This window comes from Cnephaeus nilssonii, assembly GCF_951640355.1.
Source record: "Cnephaeus nilssonii genome assembly, chromosome: 18".
Lineage (NCBI taxonomy): Eukaryota > Metazoa > Chordata > Mammalia > Chiroptera > Vespertilionidae > Cnephaeus > Cnephaeus nilssonii.
Window position 1 is genome coordinate 2,869,567 of NC_137089.1, and position 24,492 is coordinate 2,894,058.

A 24,492-nucleotide genomic window follows, 5' to 3' on the forward strand; every position below is an offset into this window, starting at 1 on the left:
GGAGCCCCTGAGGCCACCAAGCCTTAGGATCGCTGGGCCTCAGATGGGGCGGGCCTCTGAGTCCGCTGGTCCAGTGGTTTTCCCACTGGGTTCCCACGGCTGGGTGTGCCCGGGCTGAGCAGCAGAGGGCGCCCCTGGTGAGCGCGAGAGCGTGGCCTTGCCCAGCACAGCCCCATCGCACTAGGTGTTTTATGGGTAAGATTTCACTTGAGGAAAGGGCTGTAAAACGCTGGCCAGGTGCAAAGGGCTGTGGGACGCAGGCATCCCTTCCCTGGCAAGAGGAAGCATCCCCCCCCCCCCCACTCCCCACCAGTCGGGGCTGATGGAAGACCCCATCTTGCTCCTCCCTGATCAGGGCCAACTGAGCTGTCAGAAGTCAGCTGAGTGGAGACCAAGACGATGTCTTCTATTGCTTGTAGTGGAGGCTGCTGGTGGGCATGCAGCATTCTTTTTTTTATTATTTTTTAAATTTTATTGCTTTTTTACAGAGAGGAAGGGAAAGGGATAGAGAGTTAGAAACATCGATGAGAGAGAAACATTGATCAGCTGCCTCCTGCACAATTCCTACTGGGGATGTGCCCACAACCAAGGTACATGCCCTTGACCGGAATCGAACCTGGGACCTTTCAGTCCACATGCAGGCCGATGCTCTATCCACTGAGCCAAACCAGCTAGGGAATGCAACATTCTTTTTTTTTTTTTTTAAGATTTTTATTGATTTTAGAGAGAGAGGAAGGGAGAGGGAAACATCCACTGGTTGCCTCCTGCACGCCCCCTACTGGGGATCAAGCAAGGCCACACCCGGGCATGTGCCCTGACCCGGAATGGAACCTGCGACCTCTTGGTGCCTGGGATGGGAGCACGCTCCATCCAGTGACCCACAGGGCCAGGGGTCACGCGCTATTCTTTCTCTCCCCCCTCCTGGTTTCGTGCAGGCTGTGCATGCTGGGAAAGGACGGCCTTGTTCGTCTCCCTGGCAGCCAGCACCGAGCACGTCGCTGAGCACTGGCCAAGACGGTAGAAACCAAAACGCCCTGCCAGCCTTCCAAGCAGCCTGTGCGAGAAGGCGCCGCCTTCGCTGGGATCCACACCCGTCCGTCCTCCCTTCTGCCTCCCGCTGCCACCTGGGCTGCCGGAGTGCCAGCGCTCTCAGCTCCTGCCGGTGAAAGCCCGCAGGGAGGGTGGGGGAGGGGGCCCTGCGGAGTCACGGTCCAGGGGTCACTGTCGGCCCGGTGGGTAGACATCTTTTATGGGGGAGAGACCAAGTGAGTCACGGTTCCTGGGGTTCGCTCCAGCTGCCGGCAGCGTCCTCGTCACGCTGAGCTGGGAAGTCTCCTTTGGGGAGGCGGATGCTGCGGGCGTGCGGCCCGGATCCGCACGGAACAGCGTGAGCTCCCTGGGCAGGGCCCGAGGGGGCTGCCAAACAAGTGCAGGCCCGAGGTTAGGAGTCTCTGATGAAATCGAGGACATCCTGTTAGACTGGAGGTTCAGGTAAACAGTGAATTTTTTTTTAAAGTAAAATCTGTCCCCCAAGTGGCAGAGGACATACTTGCACCGGAAGAGTGGTGTGTGGGCTGGGATTCAGAGGGAGAGGGGCCTCCTCAACTCTTTTTTTTTTTTCAATTTTTTTTATTGAGGTATTATATGTGTACATATCTTACCATTGCCCCCCCACCCCACTCCCATATATGCCCTCACCCCCCCAGAATTTTGCATCCATTGGTTATGCTTATATGCATGCATACAAGTCCTTTGATTCTTATTGGCTAAATCTGGCAGCCCTGGCCCGGGGGCCCCAAATATGCAGTCAGATGGCGCCCCAGCTTTGGTGAAGGAAAACGCGAGGCAGCTGATCTGTGACTTCCACCTGCGATGCTCCCCTCTCCCCCTGCCCGGGTCCTGTGGGCGGGCTTGAGCACCCCTCCACCCCGTGTGTCTCCCCTGGGGATCCAGCCCACACCAACCCCAGAGTGGACAATCGCCCCCAGTCGCTCCTCCTCTGTGTCCTCTGTACCCCAGTTTTGCCTCCCCGAGATCAGCTGGGACACAGGGCTGAACCAATCAGAATCTTCATCCTCTGGCGACAGCCATTGGCTGGGGGCTGGCCTCACGTGACCTCAGTACATCCAATCAGAGTGGATCTCTCCAGGAAGGGGGTCTCCCCGGGAGGATCCTGCACACCCTGAGGCCCAGGGGCAGCCGGGCCAGGCCCAGGGGCGCGGGGAGCCAGCCCTGCCGGAGTCAGTGCGCCCCCTCTGGCCGGAAGTCGGCTTGTTCCGGTGTCTCCCACGGGAGAGACAACCGGCTGTGATACCAGCTCAGTGGCCGGACCTGAGCTAAGCCGTGTGCGAAGCGCTGGGCACGTGGCTGCCTCACAGTGTTGACTCTCTCCACACTCTGAGATGCTCACAGTGTTAGCCGGTAAGGGATAAGATAATAATAATCATCACCACAATAATAAAGCAGCTAACGTTTATTGGAGCAGGCCGAGCATCAGGTCCAGGATGAGACGTTGGCTCTCCTGTTGGACCCTCACACCAGCCATGAGCGAGGGGCCCTTTAGGTCCAGCTTCACAGAAGAGGAGACCTTGCTGACACGACCTGCCATGGCAACGTGGAGAGACCCGAGGTGATGCTGGGGCGCGCCCCTGGCCGTCTGTTCCCAGGCCTGCACCCTCCGTCATCGTGAGCGAGCCGTGTCCTTGTTTTGGGCACCGGGGCAGCTCAAGCAACAGCAGCCCACAGACACCGCTCCCCAGCCCAAGGGAGGCTCAGGCCATGGCCCTGCCCCCTCTCCTCTCCTCTGTGCCAGGGGAGGAGGCCGAGGGCCTGCAGGGGCCAGGGCTGGGCGGTGCGCCCTGCTGCCCCGTGCTCCCAGCTGTGGTTGCCCCTGCTGCCCCGTGCTCAGGGGCAGGTGACGGGGCCGCCTGGAGCACCTGAGCCGGAGGCCCACCTGGAGAGGCACGTCCTGCCACCCTGTGGCCACGGGAGAGAGGGAGGTGGCAGCTCCTGGGCCTCTGGACCGGCCTCTGCTGGACAGTCCCTCGGCGGCTCCACCCGCTGCCCGGGGCTGGGACGCTGGGGACCAGGCTGAGCCAGGAGGGCTGGGGAAGGGCATCAGGGAGGACCTGGGCCTCTTGGGCTTGGGCGGGTCCTTGCTGCTCTCCGTCCTGCACACCCTGAGAAGATGCATCCCCCAGCCTGGGGGGTGAGGGTAGGAAAGAACCGGGGGTGAGGGCTGTTCCAAGGCCCTGGGCTGCAGCCAGTAGGCCCCGTGGCCCCCTCCACAAGGCAGCGAGCTTCTTCTGAAATGTGGATTTCATCATGCCACTTCCCCAGCTGAATCCCTATGGAGAGCGGCTACAGGGTTTGGACAGGTTCAAGTCTTGGACTAATGAGAGGGCACAGGCCTCTCGTGGCCACGTGCAAGTCCCAGCTTGGAGGGCAGAGCCCTCCCCGCACAATTATAGCCAACAGCTGGAGTTGTCAGCTTGAACCTGTGGTCCGAACACGTGGCCCCACGTGCCTGAGTGATAGAGGCTGCAAGTAAACAAAGCTTGACCAGGTGCATGTAATTGAGTAGGATCTAAACCCATGAGAATGTTGTTGTAAACATCTTGACCATGTCCTTACTTTGCCTCGTGGCATCTGGTTATAAAATAAAGACACGGCTTGTAGTCCGTGGCGCTCTCTCTCAGAGAAGTAGCGTCCCACCCAGACCCAACTTCCATTCTCTTGTCTGTCTTTTCTCAATCCTTCACCGCCCCCTCTCAGGGTCACCCCTGGCCGTGCCGGTGCGGCACAAATCCCCAGTAGCCCTTCACAAGGTCAAGTTCTAGCTCCTCAGCAGGCAGAGGGCAAGGTGCTCCTGGCTCCTCCTCGGGCCTTCCCGCTTCCCAGCCTCCTCGCCCCCTCCTCCAGCGACGCAGACCTGCTTGGACCCCCTGCACCCCCCTCCACCTCTCCCCATCAGGCTCTGCGCGTGCCACCCTTGGCCTGGGCTGTCCTTCATTCCTTCCATGGCCAACAGGCACCAACCTGCAAGATGAAACGCAGGTGTTGCCTCTTCCAGGAAGGCTTCCTGGTTCCCACCCCCCTGCCTTCTGCCCCTGCCCCTCCCCCTGCCCCTGCCGCCAGGCTGCTGGGGAGCCCCCGTGTTCTCCCCGGAGGGTGTAACTTGTGCACACTGAGTCCTGCAGTTACCCCCAGTCCCTTTGAGCCTTGGCTGCTGTGATGCTCGGGGGCCCATGTCAGGCTTCCAATCTCGCCTCCCTCTGGTCGCCTCTCAATTGCTTCTTCAGCCCCACTTGCTTCTTCCCCCCATTTCCTCCTCTTTTCCTTTTATCCTACTGGGTTGCATGCACGCACTGCAGGAACCACCCCCAAATCCTTTTACGGGGAGTGAGACAAAGCACAAAAATAAGTAAATAGAAATGATAAAACTCTACCAACGTCTATGAACCTAATTACAAAGCTAATAGCAGCCATACATTTCCCCGGCGAGGCGATGAGACGGCGTGCCTGCCCCTCGCCCCATGTAAAATGTTGTTGGTGTTTAAAGGAAATGAAGAATAAATCCCCCTGGCGTCTCCCTACCATCCCATCCGCTCCCGCCGAGCTCTCTCTTAAGTAACCGTGGAAACCCATCGGGAAGTGGAAAACGAGGTTGCTCATTCACCTGCCGCCTCCCAGCTCCTCGCAGAGCAGGAGACGCGAGGCAGGCTGGCCTCACTCCAAGCTCGGCCGCTTCGGATCACATTCAAGGGCCCTAAGTGGTCTCAGGTGTGTGGGTCCGTTCCCGATGGCCGCCGTAATGAATTGCCACCCACTTAGTGGCTTAACACAGCCCCGATTTATCATCTGGAGGTTCCGCAGGGCAGACAGGCAGGGCGAGGCTCCCTGAGCTCGGGGAGAGATGGGGGTGGTGGGGGGGGTGTTCCTCTCCGAGGCTCCCGGGGAGGACCCCTCTCCGGCATTGTCCAGCTTCTAGAAAAGGCCGCGTTCCTTGGCTCACGTGGCCCCTTCCTCCGTCTTCGAAGAGCATCCCTGGCCCTGTCCTCACACCCGCTTCCTCCGACCTTGACCCTCTTACAAGGACTGCAGTGACCAGGGCGGGTTCACCTGGATGGTGCGGGGTAGCCTCCCCCTCCAGGCCCGAGTCACACGTGCAGATCCTCTGTGCCGTGTGGGGAACACGCTCACAGGTTCTGGAGATGGGGGCGTGGACATGTTCAGGGGACATGATTCCACGACAGCCAGTGCTCCCCTCCCCCCAGGCAGACCCTAAGAGACGGCCTCGGGGCCACAGGCAGCAGGTCCTCCCACAGCGTCATTGGCAGGTGAGAGGCAGCAGGCACGACGCCTGCCTGATCAGAGCAGGGAGGCCGGTTCCTCATGCAGAACCTGCCGGCGACCTGTGAGGCCCACCTCCGTGTTTGGAGGCGCCCGGAAACAGGTTGGGGTTCCCGTGGAAGAGCTCTGAGTGGGCAGCCATGCTGAGGAACCCGCACATCCTGGGTCACCGCATTTTCCGGCGTATCAGACGACTGGGCGCATAGAAGATTTTCCTGGGTTAAAAAGTCGTCTTATACGCCGGAAAATACGGTACTTTTTTATTAGGAGACAACAAAGGAAGATGGATTTGCTTTCCTTTTAACAGGCTTCCCATAGGAACAGGCTTACTGTATTACATACCATTTCACAGAACACAAAATGGGGCCAAAAAAAGAAGAATGAAGATGGTTTTCCAATTCCCAAGTGAATTCCGTGACTGAGGAGGTGCTGGTGAGCGGGTCCTGCCCAGCGGTCCCGGTGAGCGGCTCCGGGAAGAGGGAGGGATGCCCGTGGCACGTCGGGACGGACACGCAGCTCGGCGGGCGGCGGGATGCGGGCAGAGGCGGCGGCCAGCAGAAGTTGACCAGCAACAAGGACTTTTATGGAAAACGATGCAAAAGCTAGGAGTTGACATCAAGGACATAAAATACGGCAGGTGAGGGACGAAAACCGCATGGTGGTGACCGGGTTGGCACCTGGAATGACATGCCTGGGTCGGATTGGAGAACGTTTTACGTGGGACTCCAAGACAAAGACACAAAACGAGATCCGATGGACACACACGGGCTCCGTCCTCCCGTTCCCGTCATCTGGTAGGAGATCCAACTCTCAGATATATTTTAAAAATACAATTTAAAAACATCGAATAATGCGTGTTGATGTGCGGAGACAATCAGACAGTTACTTCAGAGCCTACGTGGCCAGGAGAACAGCCCCATCCCCGTGGCCGGCGGCCAGCACTCCGTCTCCACGGCCATCGAAGCCACAGGGGCCGGTCACCCTGAGAGAGAAGCCGGGTGCCGACCGCCCGCACAGCGGGCACGAGATGCCTGACCTCAGGGTCCCCCCAGAACCTCGGCCTCGGATAGGCTTCCTCTAGCGGAGGGAGGGCGGGGTTCCGATGTTAAGATGCTCTCCCGCCTTTCTCCAAGGCGGCACGATCAAGCACAAAGGGATGTTTTACGTTTTACATGGAACGATGAACTTTTTCCTTCCTACCCCTGTGAGACACTGATCAACGTAAACAGATGTTATTTGCATTAAAAAAACAAGCCTTATTATTGATATTCGTCACGTGCCCTAGAAAATGGCAGAGATGGAGGTTAATTGGATTTTTATCTACTTTTTTTCTTTAAACCTTCAGGGTTCAGTCCTGGGACCCACCCCTATGTAGGGACCACAGACACAGTCGAATTCCGGGATCAGCCCAGGGAGCGAGACTGACTGAATTGTCGCGCTATGACCATGAGTGACATTTCTTTTTTTTTTTTTTTCGTCTCTGCTAACTGTCCCACACGTAATAAACATCTGTAGTCAACTTGGAGGCCTCGGCGTCACGTCGTCCTGTCCCTTTCCAGGTCACACGTCACTCCGGCAACAGGGTCCCACTCATCCCCACAGCATCCACGCGGGACAGGCCTCATGCTCACAGCGCTGCCCCAGAGCGAGACCCGTGCAGGGGGCGGAGCCCACACACGAACACTTTAAAAAGATCCAACGTGTCGGGCCTCAGGGGTGTTTCTGTCGTTTGGGAAACAAGCCTCTCTGAAAAGTGAGGCCTAATGAATGCCACCTCCCTCCCCAGGCACCCAGGTTTTAAAAAATTTATAATATTCGTATAAAAGTAATGATTCATTTTGCAAATTTCAGAAAGGATTGAAAATCACACACGCGCGCGCGCGCGCGCGCGCACACACACACACACACACACACACGCAACCATACTTCCACAAACTCAAGAAAATGACTGTAAAAAATTCCCACTGCACCTGGCAATATCTTGCCTATGAAGATAGAGGACACACAGTTTTTAAAAAATAAAATTGGGATCATATCACACAGGTCTCTCTCACTTAATAACTTGGAAAACTTTTGCATGTTATTGACTAGGCTAGTTATATATATTTTTAAATATGTTTTTATTGACTTCAAAGAGAGGAAGGGGAGAGGGAGAGCTAGAAACATCCATGATGAGAAGGAATCATAGATCGGCTGCCTCCTGCACGCTCCACACTGGGGATGGAGCCCGCAACCTGGGCACGTGCCCTGACCGGGAATCGAACCGTGACCTCCTGTTCATGGGTTGAGGCTCAATCGCTGAGCCGCGCCGGCCGGGCGAGGCTGTCACATTCCTGTTGGAGAAAGTAACTGAGTGCTTCCACACTGTGATGGCCTCTTAAACGAAGCTGAGCCGGTCTGGCTTGTTCACATTCCGAAGCTTCATTTCGGCCTGGACCAGTCCACCTGCTGCAAGCGCCGGCGCTGGAGGGGCCCCGGCGAGGGGCACCTCCCGTGCGACTAGGTGAGCGTGAAGCTGCCTTCATCTTCCGGACACATCACAGTCTCGGGCACAGAGGACGCTCACCTGCTCTGCGCCGGGGCCCCAGCCGTTCCTTCGACTTCGCAGCACGGCCCACGTCTCCTGACAAAAGAAAACACCTTTTCAGTCAGAGAGAAGGAGAGCCCTCAAGAAATTAAAAAAAAAAAATTTGAACGTTTCATAAGCTACGATTTTAAAGACAACTTATGCCGAAAGATTAAAGAGTAACTTTATGAAATATTTGTCAGTGTTCAGTAGTGCCCTCAAGGACTAACCAAAGAATGTATTACAAACAACTAGTTATGAGGTTTTTACATTTGTTTAATGGGGGGTAACTGGCCCCAATTACACTGGCTAAGCTACGGCTTTTTAGAGGACTAAGACGAATTAAACTTTTTAAAATGAGAATTTAGGTGAGCTGGAAACCCTGGTGGGGCTCCTAGTCAAACTCCCTCAGTCGTAAGCTCCCTGGTTTTAGTCTTTCTATTAAAGATAACTTAAGTGAGATTAAAACCTTATTTGATTTATTTACCTTTGGCAATGAAGACCGTTTAAGGGCTACACACATCCTTGGCGAGGGCGACCTCATTTAGTCAATGTCTTTAAAAGCGTGGGCTTTATGGCTTCCGGCACGGGGCGAGGAGCGCATTAAGGCACCAAAATTCTCATAAAAAATCCAAAGTGGCGCTAGTGAGAAAACGCTCGACAAGATGAAGACGGATCACATCCTGCTCCCGAAACTCAAGTCGTTCGTTTAAAACCAGCGTTTAAGCAAGCTTTGGCCCGGACACCCCTGGACTCTCTACACAGCGTTTAGGTCTACGGTGAGCGGCCCTGGGATGGCGCCGTTAGTTTTATACCGTTTTTAAAAGAAGTTGTGCGATGTTTAGCGTGACCCTTTTATGACGAGCGTCGTTAAGTGAGTTCTCTCCCTGTTTACAGCTATTTATGAAGGCCTTTTTAAGTCAGAAAAGCATGAAACTGTTAGCTCACACACACAGGAACATTTCTTTCAAAAGTTTATTTAGTATCAAGCAAGAGGAAAGTTTGCTTAACACTACAGAACATTTCAAGACTGGCGTTACAAAAAGAAGACCACAGTATTTGCACTTGTAATTGGCTTCCCTTTTTACGCAAGAAGGAAAAAAGAACTGGCATCTGGCTGAGAGATAAAATAACTAAACTCTATGGAAACCTTTAAAATGAAAGGTGAGGCGTAGGTTAAAGGATGGATTAACATGTTTAGTAAACCTATTTTTTTGTTTAACACTAGTTAATCAAAGGTGTGTGTTGTTTTGTTTTTTTCCTTTTGATGACCTATTTTTTTCTTTCATATACAGATTGGAAATAACAAAATTTTACATGTCTTTTTTATTGTTTTCTCTTTCTTCCCAGGTTGATGTTTCCACAAAGTAGTTTTAAGTTCCATCCATTCCGATTTTTAAGCATTTTGATTTATTTAAAAAGGGGATTGTTCATAGAAAAAATTACTTTGAACAGTTTACAGGACGGGTGGAGATGGGCTATTTCACAACATCAGAAAGTCAGTACAATCAGTAGCGGCCGTATGGCTGGTCTCGGTAGACGCCCTTCGCCGTCCGCGCCGAGGGAGCCTTGTGTCTTGAGTTAGTCCACTCCTCTTGCCCTGAAACCAGTAGACGAACCACCGTTAGACCGTCTGCAGGATCTAACTCGGCCCTGGGCCTACCGCGATGTCATATTGGAGACACATCGCCCGGACCCACCCAGGGAATTCACTGAGGAAAAAATGACAGACACCACGCAAGATGGCCATCTCCTCGCCGAAACCCATCCACACGGCAGAGATGTGGTTTTTGGATCCTACGTGGCAACCAACTTGGCAGGAACCTTCCTCTGGGCCGCTCACCGAGCTCAGGAGTAAGTGAGCTCCCTCTTGCTACACATGAAGGCATGTATGAATGGGGAAGGGTGGCTTAGATTTCTTCTAACAAAACACAGGAGAAACATCTGTGAAGGCAGACTCGGCCGGCATGGTTCAGTGGTTGAGTGACCCCCGGCCAGGGCACATGCCCGGGTTGGGGGCTTGGTCCCCAGTAGGGGGCGTGCAAGAGGCAGCCAATCAATGATTTTCATCATGGATGCTTCTCTCTCTCTCTCTTCTTCTCTCTGAAATCAATAAAAACGTATTTTTTTAAAAAACAGAAAAATTAAAAAAAGAAAGAGTTGTGAAGGCAGAAGGAACAACTGGAGAGGAACGTGGGGAGGGGCGAACAGGGGGAGAAACGCCGCATTGCCCTTCGTGGGTCCTCTCATGGAGGGCGAGAGAGCCGTACGGGGTGCAAATCTAACCTCGGCCACACTTCACGACTGCGAGGTGAGGCATGGCATACGCCACATTTAACTCAAGTGACACGAACCCACGTGGGACGGCGCCCCAATGACCAGGGCACCCCATCGTCCTTCCGCCTGAAGTTAAACCCCGCTCAGCTCTGGGCCGCCGAGACCCCGGGTCCCCGACAGAAAGCCGTGCACCCCTGCACCCCAGCAATCCCCAGTCCCCTGGCCCGGAGACCAATTTGAAAAGCTGCCAAGACAAAGGCTTGGCACAAACACGCCATCAGTGTGCCTCCCGCCAGCTAACGGCATCAATCTAACCGCACGGCGTTCAGTGGACCAACGTGCTTCTCAAGTGGTCGCTCCGAATAACGACATAAAAAAGTGACCATCCCACGTGCAGTGGTCGTGGCTGGGGCGGGCGATGGGAGGGAGGCATTTGCAGAGGAAACACCTGGAAAGGGCCTTGCAGGGCGTCACCGACGTCAGCACATCCGTCACCCAGAACCCGACCCGCGCCGTGTGCCGGGCGCAGCGTGACGGCAGCCTCAGTCCTCCGAGCCCCGGGCCCTGCGGCGAAGAGCTCCTGCCCATCATTACGCCGCCACCACCAATTCTTTCAATTAAACCGGTCTTCCTTCTGCCTACGGAGGCTCGGGCCTGGGTTCCCCCGGAGCCGGCGAGAGCACCCACCTTCACCTCGGCTTGGGGTCCTGTCGCCCCTGTGGGTGGCTCCTCGGTGAGTGCTCAGAGCCCTGGGGCTTGGGGTGAATTAAGCTATCAGGATGGGGTGGGAGGTCACCCCAGGGCTGTCCTCCCAAAAGGTCTCACGTCCCTTTCCCGTCAAGAAGCCGACACCCTCCAAAAAGCCCCTCCGATCAGGGGCCGGGCGGCCAGCTGGGCCATGAGGGAGGTCACCAACCCAGGGCATCCCCCAGACAGAGCCCCAGTGGGAACCCCCTTCCCGCGTCCTCCGCGAGGCTCCCTCCTCGCTCCACTCCACATCCTCCGGGAGCTTCTGAGCACAGGCGGGCAGGGCGGGCGGCGACGCGGCGGCTGGGCACCGGCCTCATGTCCGAATCCCCCTGCGGCCTGTCCCGCGGCCCGCACTCACCGTAGGAATCGTACGTCTCGTCGCTGAGCCCGTGTCCGTAGTCGTAGTAATCAGCGCCGCTGCAGGGAGACAGAACGGGGGAGAGGTGAGCGGGGGGCCCGCGGTGGGTGTATTCACACCCGGTGAAGCCGTCTACCCAGAGAGACAGCCTAAAGGACGGGCTGGCGACAGACCCCCTACCACGGAGGCCGCAGGCTTCAGGAGGACCAAAGGCCGCCGACGTGAATACGTGACCAAGTGCCGACACCTTCGCCCCAGCGGGAAGGTCTCCTGCACACGGAGCAAGGACTTCCCTTCCAACGCGCCCCTCGTCCGCCGGACGCCTCAGCTGTGTGAGCCGCAGGGACGGCCCCCCTCCCACAGGCACCCCACGGCCAATGCTTCTCAGAAACACAGCACTTTGCCAGGCCGGCGTGGCTCAGTGGGTGTGCGTCCACCCATGAACCAAGAGGTCGCTGGTTTGATTCCCAGTCGGGGCACGTGCCCGGGCCGCAGGCTGGATCCCCAGGGTGGGGCGAGCAGGAGGCAGCCGACGGATGATTCTCTCTCATCATTGATGTTTCCATCCTCTCTCCCTCTCCCTTCCTCTCTGAAATCAATTTTAAAAAACATTAAAAAAAAAAAAAAAAGATTCAGCATGAAGTCAAGAGAAGCACACCCCTCTTGTCAGAGGCCAGAAGTCCCATCTTGATGGCCCCCCGAGACAGATGCAACCGTGGCTTCCTGGGAGACTGATCTTCGTTGCACAAATAAGATGAGAGCAACCCCTTCATCAAACTCAAAGTGACGCCCTTCCCTGGGCAGGCCCCACTGCCCGCCGGGGAGCTGTGAGCGGCCGTCCAGTCCTCAGCAGGACCCGCGCCGCCTTTCGAGTCTCCTTCACCGAAGGCGCGGGCGGTAACGGCACCGGACGGGTGGGAATCGCTCCCACAGCTCAGCCCGAAGCAGCGGTGCGGACGGCTCTCCCCTGAGCGGGAGGACAGAGGGGGCGTCACGTGGCCCAGCCGCGGATTGCCGATAAGACCATCTTCGTCCTGACAAGGGAAAACTTGCAACTGACGTTTTCCATCACTTCACCCGGTTTCTGATTATTTGCTGCGAGACTGTCATGCCACGAGCTGGGAGCAGCTGCGCCCCTCACGCCTGTCAGCCCGTCGGACGGCTCCCCCCGCGTTTCATTCCGGGGACCTCGGGGGTCTATTAACCAAGGACGTGTCCTATTTCCCAAGGATACGCTGAAGACCCAGCCGTGGCAAAGACGGTGGAAAACACCACCTCCTCACCTAGGTTCACAGCTTTCAGCGCTGAGACGAGGCAAGAAAACGCAGCTGGCCGCATACACCTCAACCCCATCGCGAGGTCCAGGTCAAGGGCGCCCCCCCCCCCATAGGTCAAGAGTGGGCTCCTTGCCACGCGAGGCCGCGTCTCCTCTGTCTCCTGTCCTTCCCCCATGCCCGGGGTCCCCATGCCCGGGGTCCCCCATGCCCGGGGTCCAAGGAAGTCTACACGTTCAGCATAATTCCTGGCTCTCCCAGGGGTCCCGGGTTCCCCCATCAGAGTCAGGAAATAGGCCCAGAACTGGGAGGAAACCCAGGGTTACGGAGCAAACGGTGTCTCCCTGGGCCTCCTCCCTCCCTCCACAGGGTTCAAAACAAGGGCAAAGGCCCCGAGCGCCTGACCGCCCGTCTCTGTGAACGGGGCTCGAAAGGACTCCTGACTTGTATCCATGCACCCCTCTCCCCCCCCCCGCGCCCCCTCCCCCCCCCCCCCCCGCGACCTCTTTAAGCCTCTGCACAGTCCCTGGCGTGACCTCCGCAGGCCGCCTGGGAGGCTGAGGGTCACCGGGCAAGCGGCCGGAGCCTGTGCCTGACACCTGCCTGCCCATGCCTGCGCCCCTGCCCCCCCCCCCGCCCCCGTAGCTGCGGAGGCTGCAGCGCATCCTCAGGAGCCAGCCCAGCGCCCGTGGCTAATGCTGCGTCTCCTCCCTGTCCCGGCCGCATCCGTCTGGGCGCCTGGGATGCCCTTTGCATGTGAACCACAACGTCTCATTTTTTTCATCTTTGTAGAGTCTCTCTCCTCCCGTCACTCTCTCTGCTGTCCCAGCTGGGACGCGTCCCCTGGGCTCCGGCCCCCGTGCCCCCGTGTTCCTGGCACCGGTGGCTCCGGGTCCTCCCCAGCGTGGAGCAGCCGCCTCCGCCTCACTCGCGGGTGAACTCCCAACCCCTCGCCGGGCTGGCCTCCCTGGACGCGGTCCTCTTACCCACCGAGGACGAACCTCCTGTGCCACGGCCGCCTCCTCTCCTCGCCCTCTGCCCTCTCCAGGGCTCAGGTCTCCCGTCTGCCTCCTAATTCTTTGGACATTGGGGGCGTGTGCTCCTTTTGGCACGTGGGAGTCCCGTTTTCTTGTCCGGGGACGGAAGCCCTGTTTGGAGTCGCTGCGTCTGGTGCGGGTGGACGGGGACAGCGTGTACTAGTGGGTGGGGTGGGAAGTAACGTGTCCTGAGTTTGGGCCCCGGGTCCTCCGTGGGTGGAACCGTGAGGCTTGGCTCTGCACCGTTACCTTCTAACCGGGGACCAAACGCTGCTGCGCGCTGGTGGGTCCGAGGCCGCAGGAGGAGCAACGGCCTCGGCGGCCCGGCTCACCGCCGTCCGTCAGGGGCCGTCTCCCTGCCCCTCTTCCTCTCCCGGACGGGACAGAACCCCTCTCCCCATTTTGTTTTTTCGTAGATCTGCTTTCATTTGCTTCCTCCTCCTCAGGAATCTTTCATAACCTTCTTCTGACACTTCATGGAACTTTTAAAAATATGTTTTTATTGATTTGAGAGAAAGAGGAAGGGAGAGGGAGAAAGAGATAGAAGCAGCCACGAGAGAGGAACATCACTGATCGGCTGCCTCCTGCACGCCCCACACTGCGGATCGAGCCCCCAACCCGGGCAGGCGCCCTGGCCGGGAATTGAACTAGCGACCTCGATGGCTCACGGGTCAACGCTCAGCCCCTGAGCCACGCCCGTGGGGCCCCGTGGGGGCGGGTGGAGCAGATGTATGTCCCATCCTCTCGACCCGTCTCCCTTTCTCAGGTTAAGTCCTTTAGAGACTCTGTCACCTCAAGTCCCCATACTGTGTCCTTTTCCAGGTATGACAAGGAGGTCAGAAGATGGAGCCATGGCTACCCCAGACCTGTCTCTCAGGGGTCAGTCCGGTAGCAGCATTCCAAAACCAAGAGGGGAAAGAGAGAGGACTGTGGACCCAGGACCGGACCCGGCCCCGCTCCGTGAAGAGCGGCGATCACCGCGCTTTGCTGCGACGGCGGGGACAGCTCTCTGGGGCGGGAGCGGCTGCGCATCCTCCAGAAGCTACACCAACCTTTTCTGTGCCGTGTGGATTTCTCCAAAAAAGGCTGACATTTCTCCTGATTATTCTGGCCCGTTCCTCCCAGGAACATCTTATCTGTAATCGTTCTGATAACAATGAATATTAGCAAACGGCTAATAAATTCTTACTACATGGCAGGAGAAACGGAGGGCCTGACCACCCCTAACCCAGACATCAGCTCCAGCCCGGCTTTCGACTCGGGAGCCTTGAATCCCCACAGGACCGTTAATTTTTATAGATAAAGCAGTGAATGAGAAGCGCCTTTTAAAACGCCACGCCGGCCACTCCTGCGGCCCCATTCGCACCGAGGCTGGAGGACGGCGCTCCTGCGGGGAGCTGGCTGCACCTCCCAGCGCTGTCCACCGCCTCACGCACCGCACCCGCACCCGCACCCGCACCGGCACCCGCACCGGGAGCTCTTCCAGGGCGTTTAGCAACACTTCCCAGGGCAGGGGTCCTCAAACTTTCTAAACAGGGGGCCAGTTCACTGTCCCTCAGACCGTTGGAGGGCCGGACTATAGTTTAAAAGAAACTATGAACACATTCCTATGCACACTGCACACATCTTATTTTGAAGTAAAAAAACAAAACGGCAGAAACACCCGCATATGGCCCGCGGGCCGTAGTCTGAGGATGCCTGTCCCAGGGCGCCCAGAAGAGGAAGTGTCAGACTCAGGGGGCCAGCCGGGAGGAGGCGGGTTAGAGCCCCAGCCCCGGGCTGTGTGGCCCAGGTCCAGCCTCATGCCGACCGGGGGCCGCTCCCCCACCGGAGCTAAGACGTTCGTCTTTTCCATGCGCAGACACGGGCACCTGCCGTGGCGGGAAAACCACCAGAACTTCAGCAAGAACCAGGCGGAGCTAGAACTGCACTAGCGGGCGTGGGGCTGCTGGTCTTGTGAGGTAGTTGCGTCGTTAAATGTCCTCGATGGAGCTGTAAAAGTGACGCATGTTACGAAATCTCAACTCTCCAGCACCCCCTTTTATGATCCTGGGCCTTGAAGTGCGAGGCCCCTGGCCGTCCGGGGGAGGCCGGGGCGGTGCCCAGCGTGGGAGGCCCACGGGCTGCGCTGCCCGACGTCTCTGTTACAGGAGAGGAGGGTGGCCGCGAACGGGGGGCTCTTCAGCCTTCGCTCCTGGGCGGGTGGTCTCTCAACAAGGAAGGCAGCGAGCCGTCACGGGGCGAAAAACAACAGACCATGTGTTTGCGACGTCCAAGCAGGAGCCAGCCGCTGTGAACACCGGTCTCTGCCGCAGGGAACCAGCGAGTGGGCACTTGGCGGCCTCTCTGCTGAGACTGGCGGGGGTGGCATCACATCTGACTCTTTCAGACGACGTAACGAGACGCAGCACGGCATGGAACTCGGCGAACCGGAGCTTCTCGAAGGACCCGTAGTGATGCGACCAACTCCATCGTGGCGGGGAAGGCAGACCACGGTCCCCCGGAGCCCTCCGCGTCCGGCAAGCCTGCCGACAGGGTTTCCGGTCCACAGCTCACCGTGAGGCACGGCCGCCTGCCACGTTTGGGTGCAGCCTCAGAGAACAGCCACCCTCATGTGCACGGCGAGCCAAATGCTCTCCCCTTTCCAACCGCGCACCCAACTGTCATCCAACTTCTCCACCCAACACGACAGGCCCCACCGGGCGGAACACAGAGGCTGATGGAGAACCCAGCCAGCTCCTCTTGAGCCAGACAATAAAGAGGTTTGCAAAAATACAGGAGAGATGTCTGTCATTGTATTGTTTTTATGGAAATAGTGATTTTCCACGAAAATAAATTCTGTTAACGTGCAATGGGTTGATTATTGTTATATATTTCATGATTAATAAATATTTTTAAACGTTTCTGTTTGCAGTCTGAATATGGTAAATGGTAACAGATAGCAACCATGTCCACGGAAGGACTTCGTGGCCCTCGCTAATTCTGGGGGGTAAAAGGGTGCCATGTGATCTGGTAACAAAGAGAAGGAAGCCAATCAAAAGACAGTGACTGCTCGGCACGGCCAGAACGCCATGGCGTCAGGAGGAAGTCTAGTTGCCCTGACTTCCAGTGTAGCTCCTCTCCACACCATGGATCCGATCTAACCACTAATCCCGACGTTTTCGGAATAACGGGAAATATGTCTGTGTGCTTTTTCAAAAAACCCAGGTAATTCAGGGAGACCAGACGAGATGGCTGTAAGAGATCCACAGTCCAAAGAAAATGCCCAGAACCTTCCAGGGTGTGGGGAACGTCCTCTGGTTACCAAGCAAACATTCACTGAACTACTAGGTGTACCGGTTAATAATGTCGGGTTTTGTAATCAAAGAAAACACGATAATTTCAAGAGAAACATCAAAAGTGCTTTATTCAAAGTAATGTCCATCGCTAGCTACACATTTCCCCCATCTTTCAGGTAATTTGTGGATACCGTCCCAACAGAACTTTTCTTGTTTTGAGGCAAACCATTCAGAGACCCCATTTTCCACTTCATGTACGTTTTGAAGTGCTGCTCAGAAAGCGCGTGTGCCATGGAGCGGAACAAGTGGTCATCTGAAGGAGCAAGGGCTGGTGAACACGGCGGGTGGGTTCATACTTCCCAGGCAAGATCTTTTAACGTGTCTTTAACTGGTTTTGAAGTGTGTGCTGGTGCGTCATCATGAAGAAAAATTACTTTGCGTGTCTTCTGGCCCATTCTGGTCATTTTACGATCAAAGCGTGGTTCAAATTGATTATTTGTTGTCGGTAGTGATCAGTGTTAACGGTTTCACCTGGTTTGATGAGCTCATAATACACCACACCTTCCTGATCCCACCAAACACAGAGCTTTGTCTTCTTTCCGAAGCGATTTGGCCTTGCAGTCGATGTTGATGGTTGACCTGGATCAACCCATGATTTTGTGCGTTTGGGATTCTCAAAATAAATCCACTTTTCATCGCCAGTCACAATTCGATGCAAAAAAGACTTTCTTTCGTGCCGTTGAAGCAACATTTTACTGATGACTTTTCGGTTTTCCATTTGTCTCTCCTTCCATTGAGGTGGCACCCATTTTCCTTCCTTTAACATCTTTCCCATTGCTTGTAAACGATCGGAAATTGTTTGCTGAGCAAAGAGTTGCTTAAAAGGTTGCAGTTGGGGCCTGGCCAGTATGGATCAGGTGGTTGGGGCGTCATCCCAGACATCAGGAAGTGGCGGGTTCGATTCCCGGTCAGGGCACATGCCCAGGTTGCAGGTTCTATCCACTGTGGAGGTGCGTGCAGGAAGCAGCTCATCAATGTTTCTCTCTCCCCCCCCCCCGCTCTAAAATCAATTTTAAAAAAGGTTGCAGAAGGTTCTACATAATTTTTACAAACACTGTGCAATTTTGATGAGATTCTAAGAAAAAGGGAAAAGCACAAAGAAGAGTTTTGTTGACAAGAGCCTCCCGTTCCCTGTCCCTGTCTCTTCCCCCAACACACCTGCCTCCCAGGCAGTGCCTCGGCGGCCCGGGGGTTTCACAGCCGCGCACCCGGGGCTGAGCTGAGCGTCCCCGCAGAGCTAAGTGTGCTTTCCTTACACGGTCGTACTGTCATTTTTAAGCAGGTTTCTCATCTTTCTGTAATCAGTTTGAAAGACAGGAGAGAATTAATAGTTAAGAATCAGGCTTTGGAGTCAAACTAACGTATTATCAGAATCTAGGCTCCGGCACTTACTGTGTGTAAGCTTAGGCGAAGTTAATTCAATTTCCTGTAAAATGCTTTTAAAAATAAATCTCGTATAAGACTGTTGGGCGATTTAAATAAGATAACGTGCCACGTTATTAAGCTCTTATTCAAGGATAGCTGTCATCCATCTTAGGAAAGCGAAGTTCCCTCTAAATAAGCAGCATTTTGCCCAGAAAGCGTGCTTGGTGTTGTACAGCCCATTGTGCTCAGCACGAGCGCGGCCGCATCCTCAGCGATACACGTCTGACCAAACACAGGAACAGGCCCCTTCCGTGCGCGTGCTCTGCAATGTCACCGTTTTATTTAATCTTCAGGAAGGTGAGTCCTGTTTTGTCCACTCACCCCATCAGTTAAACGCGGGGTTCCCTGAGGCGTGCCCTGGGCGTGCTCAAGGTCACACCACAAGTGGCAGAGCTGGATCCAGAGGCAAAGGGAGACCAGGGGCTGCCTCTCCAACAACAAACCCCCTCCTCAGGCGCACTAACTGCAGAGTGCGATTTCTCATGAAGAAGCACCAGGGAACGGATCCATTTTTGTGACATTTTTCTGGCAAAAGATGGTTTTTAAAAAGGTACCGCCGTGTGCCCTCCACCCAGAGTCAAGTCATCTTTCACCACTAGGTCCCGCTGCCTGACGTCCCCGGAGCCGCTCCGGGCTGTACACCCGGGCTGGGGTGCTCCCCATCTTGCCCAATTTGCTGGCGCCGCCTAGGACGCTCAGCCCCGGCGTGCGGGCAGGCCCATAGGGAATCTGGCAGCACGCACCGCGCCAGGCAGCACCGCCCACAGTCCAGACTCACTCTTGCGGCGCGACCACAGCCTGGAGATGACCACCGAGCCCCCCACCCCTCTCACCGACGGACCCGAAGTGCAGGTCACGGGACCCGGCGCGGCTGCCCTGGGAGCAGGGGCAGAGCAGAGACCCCTCGGCTCGCTCTGTCCTCGCAGCTGCGTCCACTCGGCCTCCACGAGGACTGCCTCCTCGGGGCCGTGCCCGGCCAGCAGACATGTAGGCGCTGCCCACCCGCCACCGCCCCACCTGCCGGGACCTGCCGGAACCGCCGTCTCCTTCTCCGTCCACGCGGCGACCAGACGCGCCTGTGCAGTAAGCCGCTCACCTTAGACGCCGGGTCACAGTGACCGCACGTGCCAGCCCATGGACGCCGGCCGGCTCCCTTCACGGGGACAAGCCCACGGGAAGCGCAGCCTCCCCCTGGCTTATGCAGCTTCTCGGGCCGAGGGGCCGGGCAGTGAGGGCGGACTGGACCCTGGGCATCGCGGCGGGCACCCCGACGTCCGTGTAAACCATCGCTCACAAAACCCGCACTCTCCGCGCCCCGGGTTCCAGAGTCTGCACACCCCGCCAGGCCTTCGCGGACTCCTGTCCCACAGACACCGGGGTCTCCGTGGCACCTGCAATGGTATTCGGTGCTTCCTGGTTTGGATGCTACGCACCAGCATCTTCCTCAGAGGACAGAAGCGACCACGAAGGTCGTGATCACCGGTTCCACGGAGGGCGGTCCCACCCAGAGCTGGATCCACGCGCGGCTGTGGCCCTTCCTCCCCATGGGCCTCAGCCTCTGTGCCTCAGTTTCCTCATCTGTGACACGGGCAGTAATAGCCGCCTGCCTCCCAGGGCTGTGGCACCCAGGGCAGGAGACTCACTCCCAGTTTGCTCAACTCCTGCTTGTGACGGACACCTGCTGCCGCCCACAGCCCCGCCTTCCAACTCCCATCTCACTGTCATCGTCGTCAAGTGGAGACCAGAAGAATCCGGCAGTGAGAGAACGTGGCCCAAACCCCGCGGCTACAGGAAGCGAGGGAGCTGGGGCTCCTTCCCATCCGCACCCCAGGAGTGAGCTTATGTTTTCTCCCAGCGATTTTCAGAGCGAGCGGAAGTGAGTGGGATGGGGGGAGGAGAGAGACACACCGACATGAGAGACTCACTGATTGGTTGTCCCCTGCTCTCGCCCCCACGGGGGCCGGGAAAGAACCTGCAACTGGGAATGGAGCCCCGGCCCCTTAGGTCTGAGAGCGGATGCTTTAACCACTGGGCCACACGCCCTGGGCAGGGAGCGGGGGTTTCAGTCCAGGCTGGTGGAACGGAACGTGACTGTAATTTCAACCCCTTCGATCACGCCCCCTAGTGGAGGAGCTGGGAGTCAGACAAATGGTAGGTGGCTTTTCTTTTTTTTTTTTCACTAAAAAGAATGTAGGATCTGTTTTAAAAAACCCTTCTAAAACCAACAGGAATGCATTTTAGGATTGTATGAAACGGGGGGAAGTGAACAGGGGCTCGGGGAGCAGAGCTTGACCTACCAGGCGTCAACATCCGAGAGTAAAGACTGGATACGGGTGGGATGGCCACCGGGCCCCCTCTCTCGCCGCCGCCACAGAGGCGACTTTCCCGTGACGGAGCCCTTCCCGGCATGTTCCCACGCGGAGCTGTCCCTGCGAGGGACGGTGGGCGTGGCCAGCTCCGTCCTCAGCCACGGAGCAGGTGGCCGCATCGGGCCCCATGACGGCACCCCGCCCGGTGGACGCCGTTCGCACGCGGCCGTCATCCTGCGATCCCTCGCGACAAATCTCGCGTGTGCCTGGGAGCCGCGCCTGATGTATGACCGCCCATGTGCCCGAGTCCAGCCACATGTCCCCACACACCTGCGGGGACCCGCGTGAAGGTGGCTCGGCGGCTTCCGTCCTGCCTGGGGGGCCGAGGGGCTCTGGTCGCGTCTGTCACCAAAGCAAGCCAGTGGTTTCATTCGGAGCCACGTTTCTTCCTGGAGAACGGTGTCTCGGGGCAGACAGAAGCCTTGGGCCAGTGCCTGTCAGCTGTGACTCTGGAGACAGCTGCTCACCCCGCAGTCCGCCGCTCCCCAACAAGGGGCGGCCGGAGAGGAGGGCCATGATGGGAGCACAGATAATCCACAGGAGGACGCAGACAGCCGGGCGCTGGACCTGCCAGGTTCTCCAAGATGGACAGCTATTACTTCTAATTCCTTTTCTTCAGTCATGTAAAGTGTTTTCATGAAAACCACAGCGATTTAGGAGGACGGAAATGAAGTATGTACTTGAAAGTACGGTCAAACCCCACAGCGCGGTGGGAAATTAGCTTGTCAGTGTTTCACGTCCAGACGCCAAGGCCCCTACCACACACTCACCCAGGTCCTTCCGTGTGGGTATGGGGGGGGGGTGTGTGGGGAGGGGGTAGGGGGGTGGTTAGCACGTGTGTGAAACCCTTTTATTCCACTTTCTTTATGATCACTAGAGAAATCAAATATCTCCTCGGAGAACTTACACTCTTCAGAAGCACAGACCAAAGTGCCGTGATTTTTTAAAAATGAAAATTGTATGTAAGTGTAAACATGATTCGATTCACAGTGACGTGATTGTTGTATGTAAGTGGGAACATAATGACTTGACATACAGAGAGCCAAGCTCACCGACAGGCCTCCTCCCTCAGGTACCTTTTCCGGGTATGAGAGCCCCTGAACCCCACTCTCTGAGCCCCTTTCCGGCCTTCAGCACCGCACTGCGTTAGCGAGAGCCGTCACGCTGTGAGCTGTCATTGTCATCAGGGTTACAAATAAGACGGCAAATGGAAATTCACTCCACTCGGCTTGGAGGGAATGAATACCTTTCCAAAGGGTTTGCTGGAGAGGAAGCGATGGTTTCTGTGAAGGCTCGGGTCCCGTCGGCTCAGGTCAGTGAGGGCGAAGGTCGTTTCCCGCCTGCTCGTCCCCACGCAGAGACGACCTCCACCTGCCTCGCAGGGACCGCAGCCTTGCCTGTCTCATTCAACCTTCAGGCCGCCCTCGAACACAGAACTACGTCATACTGACCACGAGCTGGGGCGTGCGGAGGCGGAGCCACTGCCCAAGGTCACCCCCGCAGTCAGCGTGAAAGGGGGATCAAAGCGCAGGTCTGCAGACTCCCCACCTCTATGGCGCGGGTCCACAGCTTTTTTTTTTTTTTTTTTGATACAAGTAAACGTTCATTTAGACACAAAGAAGTGAGCTGTGGAAAAGTGAGCCAACTGGGCTGCGTGGGCTCAGGACCCAGGTTACAGCGGCAGAAGAAGGGCCCCTGGAGCTCGGGAGAGAGAAAGCAAGTCTAGTGTAGGCCTCGGGGGAGGGAGAAGGGAAGGAAAGGCGCAGGTGTGCTCCAGAGAGAGCCTCCGCCCCACGGGTGTCTGTGCATCGGAAAGAAGGCTGTGGTTGAGCTGGTAACTGTCATTGTGCATGTGTGACATGTGTCCTATAACCTTAACAAGTTATAGCTCAGACACAGAACGAAACATCAGAACAGAACGTTTGAAAGGCTGAGCAGGAGCTGAGGTTCCCTAATTCTTTCTGCTTCTAGTGAGCTGACCTACTGACCTGAGGGCCTAATCGTATACTCTGTGTCCCCTTTCTTCATCGATACAGCCCCACACTCTTCATCAAGTGGCTGGGCCTTCAGTGAGATATGTAAGCTCTTACCCAGAAGACACCGGTGCCAGCAGCACGGAGAGTGCTAACAACCTCACGGACACAGACACCGGGCACCAGGCTTCCAGTAAGTGAGTCTATTTTTAAATTAATATATTTCTATTGATGTCAGAGAGAAAGGGAGAGCGAGAGAGAGAGACATCAATGATGAGAGAGAATCATCAATGGGCTGCCTCCTGCATGCTCCGCATTGGGGATCAAAGCCTGCAACCCAGGCATGTGCCCCAACAGGGAATCGAACCATGACCTCCTGGCTCATAGGTTGATGCTCAACCACTGAGCCACACCGGCCGGGTGAGGCTTCCCCTAAAAAAAAAGGACCAGCTGACACAGTCTGAAGGCTACTAAACTGTTACAAATGATGTAAGAAAATAACTTGGCGTGAGCAAAAAGGAAATACATTTTTAAATCACTGTCAACCTCGGTATCAGCATGAACAAGTAAAACCTTGCCTAGTAATCCGTCTGAGTCCAAACGTGAATTTGCGCTCCATCAAAGTGACCACATAGTCCCTAGTTTTAGTGCTTCACAATGCCAATATTTTCTTTTGTGTTTGTCTACCTTTATTCTCCACTTAGAATTTCAAATATAAAGCGAGAGGTTTCTCGGCATTTAGGAAAACATTCTGAACAGAATAAACACTGATTTCAAATATCAATGAACAACCAGGTGTACCATCACAAGAGGAAATTTTAAAGCTTTTTTATTTTTGCCTCCAATAACATGTATTTCTGAATAAATACTTCTTTAGAAAGCGAATGGGAACCCACTCATTATTACCAGGAACCTGAGATTCTTAGAAGCCGGAAGGCGTCTGCTGCGAATGGAAATGTTCCGTGAACACAAACAAAACCTCGTGCTCTCTCCCCGGCACGGACAGTGCAGGGTGCGGACACGTTTCTCACATGGCCTGGGGCCTCGGGACCTGAATAACCAGACTCCACCGACACTGCTCCTCCCCAGAATACACTAAGCGGCTAAATTCTCAGAGTGAATAAAATTTCAATTTTTATTTCCCAAGCCTTTTTAAAAAAAATTTTTTTTATTGATTTCAGAGAGGAAGGGAGAGGGAGATAGAAACATCGATGATGAGAGAGAATCATCAATCGGCTGCCTCCTGCACACCCCACACTGGGGACGGAGCCCCCAACCCTGGCATGTGCCCTGAGCGGGAATCCAACTGTGACCTCCTGGTTCATAGGTCAACACTCAACCACTGAGCCACGCCCACCGGGCCCAAACCACATTGCTTTAAAGCTACGGCCAGTTGGAGAGGAGGTACTAGTAGACATGCTGGCTGGTCAGCCACATCCACATCCTTTCCCCAGAAAGGACATGGGGGGGGGGGGGAGGGGCGGGGAGGCAGGGTCGGTTACGGGGCCCAGAGACGGGCTTACCTTTGGGCCGGGGTGCTATAGCTGTTATCGTAGGAATCGTAGTTCTGCTCGTCATACGCAGTGCCATAGCCATCGTCGTAGTCCTGAAACAGAACGGGAGGAGGACAGAGACGGTGAGCGGGTGTCTGGGAAGAGCGAGGCGTGCTGCTTGCACTGCGTCTTCGTTCACGCAGCCAGCACTTAGCAACCTGTCTGCTCAGGGAGTAAAGGGAAGCGTAACAGGGGCATCAGCGGAAATGATGTGGCAAAG

At 56.0% G+C, this 24,492-nt stretch overlaps 1 protein-coding gene across 4 annotated transcripts in view; it reads right to left on the reverse strand.

Moving 5' to 3' along the window:
• Positions 1–9,019: 9,019 nt before the first annotated feature.
• Positions 9,020–24,492, reverse strand: part of KHDRBS3 (KH RNA binding domain containing, signal transduction associated 3) — a 257,417-nt gene continuing 241,944 nt past the window's right edge. For all 4 annotated transcript variants that reach the window (XM_079796554.1, XM_079796553.1, XM_079796552.1 and 1 more), the window contains 3 exons: positions 24,243–24,325; positions 11,304–11,362; positions 9,020–9,518 (listed from right to left, as the gene is read on the reverse strand). In XM_079796554.1, the coding sequence (XP_079652680.1) occupies positions 9,427–9,518; positions 11,304–11,362; positions 24,243–24,325 (234 nt within the window). In that variant the 3' untranslated portion in view covers positions 9,020–9,426. The remainder of the gene's footprint in view (positions 9,519–11,303; positions 11,363–24,242; positions 24,326–24,492) is intronic.